This window comes from Denticeps clupeoides, chromosome 16 (genome assembly GCF_900700375.1).
Source record: "Denticeps clupeoides chromosome 16, fDenClu1.1, whole genome shotgun sequence".
NCBI lineage: Eukaryota > Metazoa > Chordata > Actinopteri > Clupeiformes > Denticipitidae > Denticeps > Denticeps clupeoides.
The window spans coordinates 17,396,739-17,412,594 of NC_041722.1; the positions used below are offsets into that span (position 1 = coordinate 17,396,739).

At 45.2% G+C, this 15,856-nt stretch overlaps 1 protein-coding gene across 8 annotated transcripts in view; it reads left to right on the top strand.

The window, feature by feature from the left end:
• Positions 1-14,966, top strand: part of dgkza (diacylglycerol kinase, zeta a) — a 62,302-nt gene extending 47,336 nt beyond the window's left edge. For 6 of the 8 annotated variants that reach the window (XM_028956869.1, XM_028956868.1, XM_028956870.1 and 3 more), the window contains 6 exons: positions 6,957-6,994; positions 8,459-8,508; positions 9,049-9,169; positions 9,435-9,471; positions 9,566-9,665; positions 12,441-12,576. In XM_028956869.1, the coding sequence (XP_028812702.1) occupies positions 6,957-6,994; positions 8,459-8,508; positions 9,049-9,169; positions 9,435-9,471; positions 9,566-9,665; positions 12,441-12,557 (463 nt within the window). In that variant the 3' untranslated portion in view covers positions 12,558-12,576. Of the gene's footprint in view, positions 1-6,956; positions 6,995-8,050; positions 8,087-8,458; positions 8,509-9,048; positions 9,170-9,434; positions 9,472-9,565; positions 9,666-12,440 lie in introns of those variants that run through there. The other 2 variants (XM_028956867.1, XR_003742755.1) reach the window with 2 other exon arrangements.
• Positions 14,967-15,856: the final 890 nt, after the last annotated feature.

The window sequence follows — 15,856 nt, forward strand, 5'->3', positions numbered from 1 at the left end:
AGTCATTGTCAGAATGAAAATGCGGGAAAGTTACACATATTCCTTTTCAGAAAGAGAAGCAAATGCAGGAAACTTTTTAAATGAGCTGCTAGTGCTTTTTAAAGCCGCTGTCCACTCTGTCCTGCTTTCCATTCCATGGACACAGCTGTTCTCCACCATGATTCCTTAGAAAAAAGATAAGATAAACACACTTCGGAGTCATTGCTGTTACATTCTTTTGCTGCTGGAAGATTTATAACACCATCATATGCCGTTGCTTGTGGAAACCCAATTTGAAAGCAAATGGACAGTGAAAACATGGAAGATGCATGGCGTAGCAGAAAGATTTATCACCGGCATGGTTTACTGTGTGCAGTATATATGACCAGGCCGGTGGCCCTAATCAGGACGGACAGCTGGAATTTTCTTGACATGCACAAATGTTTATGAAATATATTCATAAACTGTGTAGTTCAAAGGATAAGCAACCTTTTAAACACAAAGCAATCAAAATATGACAAACTGTCAAGATGCACAGAAAAGAAGACCTGCTGCTTCGCAGTAACCCTACTTGATTTTGTTACGAAGAGCATAAAGTCCACAGATTACAACTCATAACACATAGAAATCCTAAGTACACAGTGTACAAAACCAATGAAAAGCCACAGTACACACCGTACAACACCGGCGAAAAGCCACAGTACACACCGTACAACACCGGTGAAAAGCCACAGTACACACCGTACAACACCGGCGAAAAGCCACAGTACACACCGTACAACATCGGCGAAAAGCCACAGTACACACCGTACAACACCGGTGAAAAGCCACAGTACACACCATACAACACCGGCGAAAAGCCACAGTACACACCGTACAACGCCGGCGAAAAGCCACAATACGCACCGTACAACACCGGCGAAAAGCCACAATACGCACCGTACAACGCCGGCGAAAAGCCACAGTACACACCATACAACGCCAGCGAAAAGCCACAGTACACACCGTACAACGGCGATGAAAAGCCACAGTACACACCGTACAACGCCGGCGAAAAGCCACAGTACACACCGTACAACACCGGCGAAAAGCCACAGTACACACCGTACAACACCGCCGAAAAGCCACAGTACACACCGTACAACGCCGATGAAAAGCTACAGTACACACCGTACAACGCCGACGAAAAGCCACAGTACGCATCGTACAACGCCGCCAAAAAGTCATAGTATGCACCGTACAACTCCGGTGAAAAGCCACAGTACACACCGTGCAACGCCGGTGAAAAGCCACAGTACGCAATGTACAACGGCGACGAAAAGCCACAGTACGCAACGTACAACGGCGATGAAAAGCCACAATACGCACCGTACAACGCCAGTGAAAAGCCACAGTACACACCGTAAAACACCGGTGAAAAGCCACAGTACACACCATACAACGCCAGCGAAAAGCCACAGTACACACCGTACAACGGCGATGAAAAGCCACAGTACACACCGTACAACGCCGGCGAAAAGCCACAGTACACACCGTACAACACCGGCGAAAAGCCACAGTACACACCGTACAACACCGCCGAAAAGCCACAGTACACACCGTACAACGCCGATGAAAAGCTACAGTACACACCGTACAACGCCGACGAAAAGCCACAGTACGCATCGTACAACGCCGCCAAAAAGTCATAGTATGCACCGTACAACTCCGGTGAAAAGCCACAGTACACACCGTACAACGCCGGTGAAAAGCCACAGTACGCAATGTACAACGGCGACGAAAAGCCACAGTACGCAACGTACAACGGCGATGAAAAGCCACAATACGCACCGTACAACGCCAGTGAAAAGCCACAGTACACACCGTAAAACACCGGTGAAAAGCCACAGTACACACCGTACAACGCCGGCGAAAAGCCGCAGTACACACCGTACAACTCCGGTGAAAAGCCACAGTACACACCGTACAACGCCGGTGAAAAGCCACAGTACACACCGTAAAACACCGGTGAAAAGCCACAGTACACACCGTACAACGCCGGCGAAAAGCCGCAGTACACACCGTACAACTCCGGTGAAAAGCCACAGTACACACCGTACAACGCCGGTGAAAAGCCACAGTACACACTGTAAAACACCGGTGAAAAGCCACAGTACACACCGTACAACGCCGACGGAAAGCCACAGTACACACCGTACAACGCCGGCAAAAAGCCACAGTACACACCGTACAACGCCGATGAAAAGCCACAGTACACACCATACAACGCCGGCGAAAAGCCACAGTACACACCGTACAACGCCGATGAAAAGCCACAGTACACACCATACAACGCCGGCGAAAAGCCACAGTACACACCATACAACGCCGGCGAAAAGCCACAGTATGCAATGTACAACGGCGACGAAAAGCCACAGTACGCAACGTACAACGCCGACGAAAAGCCACAGTACGCAATGTACAACGGCGACGAAAAGCCACAGTACGCAACGTACAACGCTGACGAAAAGCCACAGTACGCAATGTACAACGCCGACGAAAAGCCACAGTACGCATCGTACAACGGTGACGAAAAGCCACAGTACGCATCGTACTGACTTGGACATTATCTGTCCAGCAATTAGACTACACCTCAGGCCATCCAAATTGTCTCCATGGACCCGCCCCCCTCCATTAATCAGCCTGCTGCTGCACTCTGAACTTCAGTGAAATTAGAATTGCGAGTGCATGGTGTAATCAATTATGGATTTTGTTCCGTTTTCAGAGAAAAACATCAGGCATAAAACTGCCTGGTTTAATCATTGTTTTTAATTGGATTACTGGCCACTTTTTTTGCCAAATGTGCTATTTTTAACATGGGCTTTGATATGATCTGATTGGCACATGTTTAATCAAAGATGATAGGGAGGCAGCGAGTGGAAGCAAAGGTGTTGTGTGTAATTTTGTGCGCGCCGCCACAAAACAAATGCGTTTGATGGTGATGTGTCAGCCCCGAATGTCAATTCTGCTCCTCTCATCATGTGCTGCGATGATGTGATTTGGGTAACCCAAGGTTCTGCCTTTTGATTCTGTGCAATAAGACACTCTGTAAATGAGCGAAATATTGTTGATTTTTCATCATGCATAAGGGGACAAATTCTAAATCTATTTGATGAACCTTCTGGAACCAAAAATGAGGTGAAATAAGATTCCTTTTTACATTAAATGGTCTTTCAGCTCAGACGTGACATGTAATAATAATGAAATATCGTTAATTATAGAAATATTTGGGCTGTTTGGCCAATATTCAGACAGCTTTTGTCAGAATGATTCCTGATAACAATGTTTCAGTATTAATTTAATAAACACAATGACAGGATTAATACATTTGTTAAACCTCCTGATTAGATTCTGTCATGTCCAGTCTGTCATGACAACATTACTGCTCATCATTTGAACTGGGAATTCATGGTCTGCAACAAGGAAGCAGAAGATTACTTCTGTAATGTTAACAGCAGACTTATTCGATGTTTACAGGTCGCCCAAGCGAATGGCACTCGAGTGAGTTTACATTGAGCAGATAGTGAGCTGAGGTCAATTGTGCGGGGAAGCGATCCCAGGAGACTCCCTTTCCTCCGCGCCTTGGCGTTTTCCAATCGATGCACCGTGTACACAAGCTGATAAGAAGCCCGTCATTCATTCCGACAGGAGATGTGCTGGCGAATCGCCACCCGCAGCCAACATAAACAGAAAGGGGGAGCTCAGCATGCTGTCGTGAAGAAATCGGGAGTCAGGGTTTTCTTTTCCACTTCCTCGGCTTGCCGTCGTCGTGCCAGAACCGTGTGCGTACGAACGAGTCCAGATTTCCACCCTCCTTCGGTCGCGTATAAAGCAGTCCAGTGTATTTTGTAGCAAGCGAGCCCTTCGGATGACGGATAAAGGCCCGGCTCCGGGGCCAGGTATGCGATAATTGCGCCGCTGCCTGGGCCTGGCGTGCGCGGCGAGGGGTTTCGGACGTGTCCGGGCCGCTGACGGCAGCAGCCTCGCGGGTGATGAATTGTTACCATGCGCTGCTTTTCGGGCCAGGCTTCTCGGATTAACGGGTAGGGCTCCCAATTCCCAGCGAGCCACCGCCGGTCCTCCTCCATGCAGTTGAAGTATGACCTGGAATGACGTGGCAGCAGCACGCCAGTCCATTTGAGGGGTGCCGCCGCCAATTTTACAGACAGATGGTTCGTGTTTCATATGGCTTGGATCGGGCAAGCGATTGAATAATGCAAGCGTCAACCGCAACGCTGTAAAATTGGAAAGGCATGTGGAATTGTGGCCGTTCCTCTTCCATGCGTATGGACTGATCCGTATTCTGCTGACATAGTGGCATAAATGGGATTCTGAAATGAGACATTTGATCCCGAACAGCTCCTGTTTGCCGAGAAACACCTACAGCACAAATCCTGGGAGCAGCACTCGGCCGGAAAAGTGGGGGGAAGATCGCTGTGGGGGGCACTTCTCCTCCCTGGCTCCGCTTAATGATTAGGGAGACAACGCCAAGCCGTCGGAGATTTATGTGTCTGCAGATGCCGAGTTGCTCCTAATTATGGGATGTGAACCAGATTCTGCTGAAGGATGTGATTTCCCTTCCCTCTGATCCCCAGCAAGCCATTAGATCCAGAGAGCAGGGCTCATAGCATTTGTCTAAACCGCTCTCTGGGATACAAGGAGATGCATCCCAAACGGAATGTTTTTAATAAATTCGAACAAATCCAACGGCAGTGCTCCTCAACCCGGGGGACAATAGATTAAAAAAAGATGGAATACCCGGGTAATGTTCCTGCTTCTTGTCTTTTTTGTTTTTTGAGGAGGCATCCTGTTGGTACCTTGTGTATAATCACATATCCCAGAAGGCAATTCAACCAACAAAAACATAACACCAAGCTTGTGTTCCTGCTTTAGAAAAATGTGTTGTTATACACGTTTTACTACATACAACTGGAACTGTATAGAATATACTGGAATATTTAAAAATTGGCAGATTTTATGGCTTTTGACAGTCCTCATTCAGGACAATTGGGTTTAGAAAGTGCAACAAGTTCACTGCATGTTCCTGCATGAAGATCTGGTACGTGAGTCAGCAGTGGTGCTGAGTGCATTACAGAACAAGACAGGACAGTCGAATCAGACATTCAAAACGATCCATCGTGAAAAATAGAATTTGTTGATGAATTTAGATGAGGCATCGCTCTACCGCTCGTCTAGGCTCGCGGACCTATCGATGTGAAAAGCCCATTTGCTGTGTCTTTGAAGGTAAAAGCACTCCCAGCACCTGCTCCGCTCTCCCTAAACTGACACCAACCCCCCCCAAAAGGAGGCCTGAAGCTTTCAAAGGGGCAAATTTTGTGCTGTTTTGCTCAAATATTCATCTCCGCGTGGCTGTTTGCTCAGGACGCTGTGTCCTCAGTCTTGCGCTGAGATGAGAGGGGCTGTGGCAACCCTTCCCGACCCAAACCTAATGAGCCCTAACTGGATAAAGGCGTCCTTTTAGACGTCCCAGAAGTGGCTGATCATTACAAACTCTCCGCTCCGACTCTCATTTATCAGTGAAAGACCATTCCGCCGGTATCCAATAACACTGGCTGTGGACAACCGGCAGAACAGAGAAACATTCCTGCTCTATCTAAGCAAAGTCGACTTTCATAATCTACCATATAATCTAGTTTCCTGCTGTGCCAGGTTCATGTTTTTTAAACTGCATGCAGTCTGTCTTTATTTTCTTCTTCTTCTTCTTCAAATCAGATTAGCATGATTTGTGGGTAAACCTCTGATCTTGTCTGGGGAGGGTTTTAGGCCAGTTGGACGTGAGCTGCCCAGCTGCTGAGCAAACATAAGCTGTTGGGTCCTCCCGCTTTGGGTTCTGCTGGAGTGTGGAGCCAGACTAGTATAAATTAGGGCAGATAATAAGTATGACTGAAAATGATTTCGTACTGTAGGCATGTTTTTCGCCTTCTCGCTGCAGTACACGCGCACCAGAAATAACAGCCGTTGTGGTGATTCAGACGTGATTCAGAGCAGGCTGAGAGCGAGATCTGCTGGAATCCCTCTGCACACTTCCCTCTGAGTGCTTCTTCAATGCCCCGGTGCCATATTTGAACAAAAACATCATATGGATCGACTGTAAACACAACATTGCCAAGTGATCTTTGGCTTTCAAGTTTGCATAATTGCATAATCTGTGGCACAACTGGTCATTGTCAGTAACATGATGCCATTTTGCCTGATTAAAAGCCACAATGGCTGTAATTTGTTCTGTAATTGTATGGATCTACAGACCTGCAGTATCCAGGTCATCGTTTTTGAGTTACATTTGTCTTGAACATGAGCAGGACAGGGGGTCAGATCTCTGTCCGTCTGGCCGGTGGCCACCACGTTCTTGGGAACCCCTGCTGGCGGACGGTCCCTCCAGCCGATTGGCGCCATGTCTGTCAGCTCAGACGGAGGATAAATCTCGGGGACCCGGTGGGGCTCCTCCGCACGTGCAGGGAGCGACTGAGCAAGTGTGTGTTGGATTGACTGGAAGAGAGGGAGACGTGGGAGGAGCCGACCAGCCGGCAAAACACATTACCTTGGGCCTGCAGGAGAACAGGGGACAGCAGGAGGGGCGCAGCCTTTTGATGTGAGGACTACCTGTCCTCCCAGCCACCTCTCCACCTCACTCTGGGACCAATTATCGCATTGAAGACATTCTGTGCGCAGATTTGTTTGTAAAGGTTTCTTTTTTTATTTGTCATGGACATTTGCTATGGTGCCCGACTTCACCTGGCGAGGTGGGTAGGCATGAAACAATTAATTCAATAGGGAAATTAACAACATATTTTTACCTACTGCCTCCTTTTCTTCAGGGGTATTCTATTCACTCTTAAAAAGTGACCTAAATAGATATAAATATGAGACACTGTTTACGTGCATTCTTACCAAACTTATTTGTTGCTTCGTTTTTATAGGTCTTCTGAGAAGACTGCAGTTTGCAATACCAATCCAGGTAACAACTGATATGTATTTATGACATTTCTATTTCTATTTATTTAAATTGATTAATATGCACATGTAAAGTTAAGTCAAGACCAGAAACAAATTCTCTTCGTGAAAGATTTGTCTCATGATCATTTGGACTGAAAAGATTTAATACAAAGATACAGTTTTTTTATTTATCCAATCTTATTCTATTTATATAAAAAAGAAATATGTATTCAATGGTCCACCATGCCTCCGACTAACAGATAATGAAATATATTATACACAAGAAAAGTGAAGTGATTGTCACTTGTGATACACAGCAGCACAGCACACGGTGCACATTATATTCTTTAAGTCTTAGATTGTATGTGTAGGTTATTGCAACCCTGCTGCCAAAGATGTCAAATGCTCTGAAAAAGGACTGGATTTGGGTCCAATTTGAAGGATGAGGGTTTGTGTTGAGGGTCAAGATGCCCCACGGCCTCCTGCTTGCTCCCTTTAATGAGCTCCAGAGACCGGAGGCTGGAGAACCGCCAGCCTCTGTTTGTCTCTCTGGCCCCTAAACATTTGGAAAAGGTTTTTTTTTGTGTGTGTGTGCAGTCCAGATCTTGAGTGCCATGGCACAAGGCTATCAGAATTCACACCAAGTCTCATTAGTATGCTGGATCCGTGCCCCCAGAGTTTCCTGGCGCGAGCAGCAGGAGAATTTATCCAGAGGACCTGACTTGGCACCAGATGGACAAAAGCCCTGAATTTTCCTTTTTTTTTTTTTTGTTGTTTTCCCCCCAAACAGCTAGATACACAATGCAGAACGTTAAATCCAACAGTGCTGCGGCTGAGCGTTTTAGTTGGATATTATAGATTTTGTTGGGATTTTTTTTTCCCCCTCTGGCTTTGTGCAGCGAAAAACAAGAAGATAGCAGGATTAGAGAGAATAATCTACAAAGGGCATCCAGTGCTCTTTGAACAAGGATTTGCCATATTGAGCCCAAGACCCTGAGAACTGCAACAGATCCTAATGTGATTATAGGTCTTAATTAAAATGTTTTTTTTCTCTACAAAATGAACGGGTTGTCAGCAGCGCCTTGCCTGCCTCGTAAACGCTGAGTACATACATGTGAGTAATGAACAGAAAACACTCACAAGGTACTTACTGCACCTACACTGAGTCTCTTAACCCTAAAAGCACACCGGAAATGTTGCTGCCTCAGCTCGGGTCTAGAAGCGCAGATTTCCATGCCGGCAGGAACACTCCTTCTGCCAAAGTAATTAACTGCCGGTGCAATTAATTGCCTGAATATTGCGATTCTGCTGCATACATCAGGAGTGACAGGCTGCAGGAAGTGACAGTAATGATCTCCTTAGCACGGGCCGGCACACATCCGTCGGGCGCTTGGCGGGCGCATTCGGCAGAAACAGCAGATCAGCAGAAACCGGATGAAAAAGTTCTGGTGTCCCGCACTGATCGTGTCCACTTTCTTGTTTACAGCCTCGGCTGAAGAGCTCATTTGTTGCGTGAAGAGCAAGGATCACCAGAGGGTGAGTTGATTGGCTGGATGTGTGGTGTAATGTCAGGAGTGAACAAATGAGTGCAGAAGAGCATTTTTGCAGCATGGTTTGGCTCCACGTGTCCATTAGAGTGGACATCACTGCAGATCGATGTAGGACACGTCTCCTCCTATCATCAGAACACCAAATGAGGGAAGATCTATATGAAGAAAAGTTTCTTTAAATTTCTCACCATTTATTTTGGACTCTTGGGTTGATGGATTTTAGTTTGTTGGGTGTGTGGAAAAATGACTGTTTAAATTTGACGCTAGAGCTATAAAGAGTTTCTCATTGAAACACGTTGGGGTGGGCAGAGTTAAAATGTGTACTGCAATCCCACCAGCAGGGGCACTAGACCTCTGGTGACTTTACTATTTTTAAGCGATGTGACAAATTACACTTCACTAGGCCATAAAGTTCAAAGCTATAGTTCCGCTTACAACCAAGTGACCCCGTCAACTCCATCGTCTCTCAGCTGTGTGCTACAGCCATTACTGCCTTTATTAAAAAGTACTGCTGTGCGTTTGGCAGCTGAAAGAGCTCCACAAACTCGGCGCCGACCTGGCGGTGCAGGATCTCCTGGGCCGCACGCTGCTGCATCACGCCGTGGACGTGGGCAGCAAGGAGATCGTCCGCTACGTCATCGACAATGGTGAGAGTCTCTCGCTTACCGGAATCCGCTGGTCCAAAGAAAGTGGCACGAACGCTAACTTCACTTGGTCTCGACACAGACGAGTTAATTGCAGTTAACAGGATTTGTGTCACGTCCATAAATTAAATTAGCACACAATTAAATTCCCTGCCCCTCCGAGATGCATGGAAACCCCAGTCTCGACATTCCCAGTCCTACACAAACTTCACACGCCCACGATGCTGTCTTACTGCTGTGTTATCACTTCTTCTCCGTACATTTTCAGCACCTACCGATATCTTGGATGTAACCGAAAGAGAGAAGTAAGCTTCACGTCAATTTTTTTTTACATTTGCCGTCCTCTCTTCATCAACATTTGGAACCATGAGAACGTCTTTCTGTCTGTCTGTCTCACAGTGGGGAGACTGTGTTGCACAAAGCTGCCTCACTTTGTCAGAGGACCATCTGTCACTACTTGGTGGAGGCCGGAGCCTCCTTAATGAAGACAGACATGCAGGTGAGCAACTCTGTGGCCACTAGTTCTAATTCAAATTTTTGACTGTGTTGACTGGGGCTGTTAAAGAAGATTTAAAGATTAGTTGATTGTGGGAAGACATTTGATGATATTTGGTCGTGATACCTGCGTGTCTCAATGGCTCAGGCCCTATTCAGTGATAAAAAGAGCCCAACATTCATCACTTCCCTCTCACTCCCCACTCCGAGTGTTTACCGCCAACCCAACCCTGCTATAAAGATGGCGAATTTCCTGCTGAGTTACCAGCTCCCGCAATCACAGCAGCCAGTGGGAACACGAGACTTTGATTAGGGCCCTCCCCAGCGCCCCTGTGCCAGACACCCCGACCTCTCGCGCCCACGCCGCCACCACACAGTGGTTAGTGCCGGTCATCGGCCTTAAATGCTCCCAGATGCCGCTGGCCACACTTCACTGGCTTTTCCTACCAGGAGATGGGAGCGCTGCTCAGGTGATGGCTTCCTTATGGCATCTGTCGTTAAGGTCTCATTTAGAAAGAGCTCCACCCACGCACCCGCCTGAGATTGTCAGCGATAGGAGGCTGCCATGATGATGAATGGGGGCCATTTTTGTCACTGTGATGAACCATCTCTTTATGATGGGACGGTAAGGCAGGGGCACAGAGTATATCAGGAGTGGCCGGAGGAAATGGGTAGGAAAATTGTAGTTGGATGTAGGATGAGAGGGTGAACGCTGCTAGAATGGCATATTTTACGCCGTTTTGTTACTAGAGCATTTAAATTTACACTTATGGCATTTATCCAGAGCGACTGTCCCAGTAGTTACAGGGACAGTCCCACCCTGGAGACACTAAGGGTTAAGTGTCTTGCTCAGGGACACGATGGTAGTAAGTGGGATTTGAACCTGGGTCTTCTGGTTCATGGGCTACTACCACCCCTGCAAATATGCATGTGATGAATGTTTAGTCACCCAGACAAGTCTAAAAACCTGGGAGGACATGTTCAGGGAAAAGAGGAGATCGGATCACCATAACTTAGCGAGGCTATGGCTGAACAAAATGATTGGGGTGTCTCATAGCTAATTTACAGGCAAATTTACTTCTTGCAAGAAAAAAAAAATATCTGTGAAATATTATGTCTGCTCCAATTAAAAGTATGATGGCTGAAATACTAAATCTATACTAATATGCAAAATTGCTAATATGACAATAATTATTATGAAACAAGGATATATATTGGCTGCATTCAAAGCAATCAATCCAATAATAATTAATCCGGCAAGACTTATATACAATTTATATTAATGCATAAAGGGCTAGCATACAATTCAGGCATTAGTAAATCTAATTATTTATTACAAATGAATAAAACAATAATGTAGTCCAGACTGTTATTGGGACTTTATGACAGGTAATAAATTTTTTTCAGAAAATATTAATCCCCTTTATATTAATCAGACATGTAATGGTTTTGTTGTTGAACTATTGAAAATGTCGCAGAAGTCCTCAGACGAAAAAAATCCAAGCATGTCCTCCGGCCGTCCCCGCAGCCCTGAAATGGCCGCAATTAGCATCAGTGGCCATTCAGCCCCGCTGGCAGCGGCCGCACCGTTTGTTCTTGTTCTCCGACTCCTCCTTAACATCCCAGTTTCAACTTGAGGAGGATCACCCCAAAGAAAGAGCTTCGGCATGGCACACGTCTGCAGTCATGGTCACGTCCTTAGCAAGACGTCTGGAAGAGGCGTCGTTTTTTATTCGTTTTAATTGCAGCTTGTTTCTGGGAGCTGGCAGAAATGCCGGCTGCTGTACGAGTTTGTCTCATTACCGAGACCTGGATCTGGGATTAGGGTGTAATTAGAAAATGTGTGAAACAGGGCTCTGAGGCCGAGAAAAAATAAAAGCCAAGTTCTGAGGGAACTTTCTGGAACTACGGCCAGTTTCGGGGGAAACGCTGACAGAGATGTGAAATTAGGTTTCGCCTACAGAATCATGTCGAAAATAGTAAAACTGCTGAAATTACAGCTTCATGCCTGATTTACTGGCAATCAAATAAGTATGAATAATACGAAAATGTATTACATAAGTATGTAACAGTAGTGCCTACACTACTGGCTGTGTGACATGAGGGCAAAGTAGGTTGTGTGAGAGCTGTCAATCATGCCTAGAGGCTCCTCCCGCTTTTAAACCCTGCTTATAAAATCCTCGGTGTCAGAAATAAATACACACCAACTAAACAGGCTGGGTGGGTAGTTATTTGTTCCTCATGGGTGGTTAGTAGCCTTGTGGGCTAGACCAACGTTCCCACTTATTATATCCCACTTATTATCATCGTGTCCCTGAGCAAGACACTTAGCCCTGAGTTTCTCTAGGGGGGACTGTCCCTTTAACTACTGATTGTAAGTCGCTCTGGATAAGGGCATCTGATAAACGCTGTAAATGTAAATGTAACCAGCAAGCAGCCACCACCGGTGTGGTCATGTGTGTAATGTCATGTCTAATCTCTCATTAATGTGCTGAAACCCTGAACAGGGACAGGACAGGTTGATGCTTGTCAGGCATCAACTCATTCCCTCCCCATGCAAGTTCTCCCACAGATAATAAATCCCACAATTCAGCTCTGCTGGCTGCCCTGCGTCTGTCCGTCCCCAAGGGTTCAGAGTGTCACTATCTTCTGATTCGTTTGAATTTAGATGACTGATGAAAATCTGAAATGAAGTCAGAGCCTCTTAAATCCTACGGAAGATATGGACAGATTTCTTCCTGTGGTAAAAAAAACAACTCGTCTCCCTGACTCCTTCCAGGGTGATACACCAAAGAACCGTGCGGAGAAGGCCAAGGACGGCGAGCTGGCCGCCTACCTGGAGAACCGTCAGCACTACCAGATGATCCAGCGGGAGGACCAGGAGACGGCAGTCTGATGGAACCCCGCGTCCTCTCCTCGTGCCAAACTGATGCACACCAAAAAAGAAAAAGAGAAAAATCAAAGCCCCTGCCAGAGACGGGGTTTACCAGGGTTCAGTTGGGGCGCGGTTACAAATGCCTTCGGTCTCGGGAGGGCCACGCGCTGCCAGGAACAGTGGCTCACACTGTTTTTTGATTAAGGTCATGATGAGTGGCCGCTGTGACCTCTTATCTCTTCATTGCACTGCCAAAAAAAAAAAAAAAAAAAGCATAGCATATGTGTGCATGCGAGTGTGTGTATGTGTGTGTGTGTGTGTGTGTACTTTTTATTAGGTTGTTTTGCTGCAAAATTGAATGTCGTCTGTGGCTGAAGGTTCGGGCCGGGAGCGAGAAGCTTACCTGTCGGCCATGGGCAGCACTGAATGGAACAGCAGCGATTTTTTTTTTTTTTTTTTTTTTTAAAAAGAGGGCCTGTCCCGGATTTCATCAGCGTCCGCACAGCCATTTTCAACATTGTCTGTTTACCAGAACTAGAGCGTGGTAGAAGATTCCTACACTCATGTTCGCGTCTAACATCCTCAGTAGTTTTAAGATAAGATTCCTACATTCTCGATAGTTTGAAAATGTTTTTTTTTATTAAGAGCTTTTGTAAGTGGTACTATAATCTCTGCATTGTAGGTTTAATGGCCTTGAGTTCCTCTTCTTCTTCTCTCTTTTTATTGGCTGATTGTTTCTGTTTGGTGAACTGAAGTCATGGCTTATTTCTTTTCTTATTTTTCTCAAAGTAAATAGATGTTTCTATCATTTTTAGCTCTGGCTTGGATGTGCGCGTCAGGTTTGTACTATAAAGGTTGTACATTTGATATATTTTTACAGGGCAGTTTTCTCTGTTGCACCCACTCACATGTATCAAAATTCAGATACAGAGGAAGGTTTGTGAAATGACATTATTACTATTATTATAATAATTATTATTAATATTATTATTATTATCTTGTGTCTTAATACAAACCAGTAATTGTGAATGCTATTTATTTTACTATGATTACTATTGCAGTTAATATTAAACAGAGAAAGTGAAACTGGCTTTTGAACGAGACATATTTAATTATTAAATATACTTAATTTATTTTTAAAAATGTGGTTCCCTGAAAAATAGAGGATTATTTTCTGCATTATTTGCAGTTCTGTTTTTTTTTGTGTGTGCTTCTACTATATTTATTGATTAAGGATGATGTTAGAGCAGAATTGAAGTACAGTATCTGTACTGCACGTGCACACACACACACACACGCACATGCGTTATGTCATAATTTTGCAGTCATGACAGTGTTAACAACAGCAGCAGCAGCAGCGCTGGACCAGGATGGGAGCCACAGAAATCATTATTTCTCCTCATCCGGGTCCCAGAACACTGATTATGAGGATCAGATCTCATTATTGGGGTTTGGAAGCGACTTGCAGGAAACTTGCAGGAAGAGTTTAGGTTCCTTCACTGGATTTGAAGGCTTAAGCAATGATGCAGTTGAGTGTCCATTAGAGCCTCATTACAGACAGGAAATTTGTGTAGAATACACAAAGTAATATTAAGAATGCAGAACATTTTTTTTCTGGGATGTTCTGAATACGGCTGGGTCACTGCACAGGAAAATGTGACGGCCCAATCGTTGCGCAGGAACATGCCAGGTCTATTTCTGTCCTGTGGATGCATTCTGCCATCTTCATTTGTGCCAAAAGCCCCAAATGTCCAGTGGGAGGAGGAGTAAGGCTTGCGGTGGCCGTTTTTAACAAACTTTTCAGAACAGCCGAGAGTGTGCTTTACAAACATAAAAATGCCGCATTATTACGAACCCTGTGGCTGAATATTTTGTTCATAATTGTTAGTTTTAAATATAATCTCAGATCCAAATGCAGTGCCTTCTCCAGACACCATCAGAGGAGCATTAGGGCTATGAGTTTTCAGGGCTGATGTGACACACCACTGCATGAGTTTTAAAAAAAACCCTTTTATTTCACGATCAGTAACTGCTAATACTGAAAATAAGCATCATATGTCATTCATATGGTCATACAAAGTACTTAGACACATTATTAGGCACATTATTAATGTATTATTGTTATTATTATATGTGTACTCTGGCTGGACACTCCAGGCCACTGTGTACAGACTTTATGAATTATGTTATTACATATTTAATGTGTTTTTTTTTTTTTACAAGTCTAGGATATTTCTACATGAACCATTTTAACAAGTTGCAATTCGCCAAGGTGTTTTATTTCATAACTCTGGAGCGAATGGCGGCTGCACTGTGGACATTAGTAATCTGTGTTTGTTCAGATGGATGGGTGTGTGTGTGTGTGTGTGTTTTTTTATTTTTATTGTGTGCTTGCAAAGACAATAAAGGACAATATTTCCAACGAAAGAATTACCCGATAAAAACTCTTTTATTTCAGGTGGTGCAGTTATTTCTGTACTGTGGTGTTGGAGGGGGGCTGTATTGACGAAGGGAAGCAGCACTTTTATCGGTGCCACAGCAAGGTGGGCTCCCAGGAAGGCGCTTTTCAAAGGTCCAGTGAGCTGAAATAGCACCGCGGACTTTGAAGTTTTATTATGTTTTTATAATTTTTTCCTTCAAATAATACATTTCCAGGATTCCTCCCCCCTCTTTTATGCTTCATTCATGGCTTGCTGATAGTGCACTGTGTGCCATTTGATGTGTGGGTGGTGGCCGGGCGGGGGGCTTATGCCCTTGTTGATCATTTGAAGTCGCGCTCATTCGGAGCGAGGCTGGCGTGACGGGGGGGACATTGTTCCGTCCGGTCACGTGCAGAAGGGATAGAGTTGTGACCGCAAAGAACCTGGAGGGGGTCTTTCCTCTTCAACAGGCCAAAAAGGGACGGATAGAGACCTACCAGCCTTTCAGGCTTCTTTCTCTCGCTGGCCGCTTGACCCTCCCGCTCCCCTTTTCCGTCACACAGATGTGGCCCCTTTGTCCCCCCGGCCCGGTCCCACAATGCACAACTGTTCTCCGACATGATAAATGATTCGAAGGAATTAAACATTTTAAAAGTAAGAAAGGAATGCCTCCAGAGAACCGTGTGCTTCTTTGAAGTAAATTCAGAAGACCTTGATTTATTCACCATAGAGAGAGGTGGCCTTACTTTCAAAAAGCCTCCCTTTTTTTAACAAAGGGTCCAATGCTTCAACCAGAAATCTCCATATTTTTTAATTTCATCCATGTGCCTTTGTCAAGAAAGAGAGTGCAAATCCTCAAAGTCTCCCGATCAGGATTCTAGGCCAGTATTTAAAGGACAG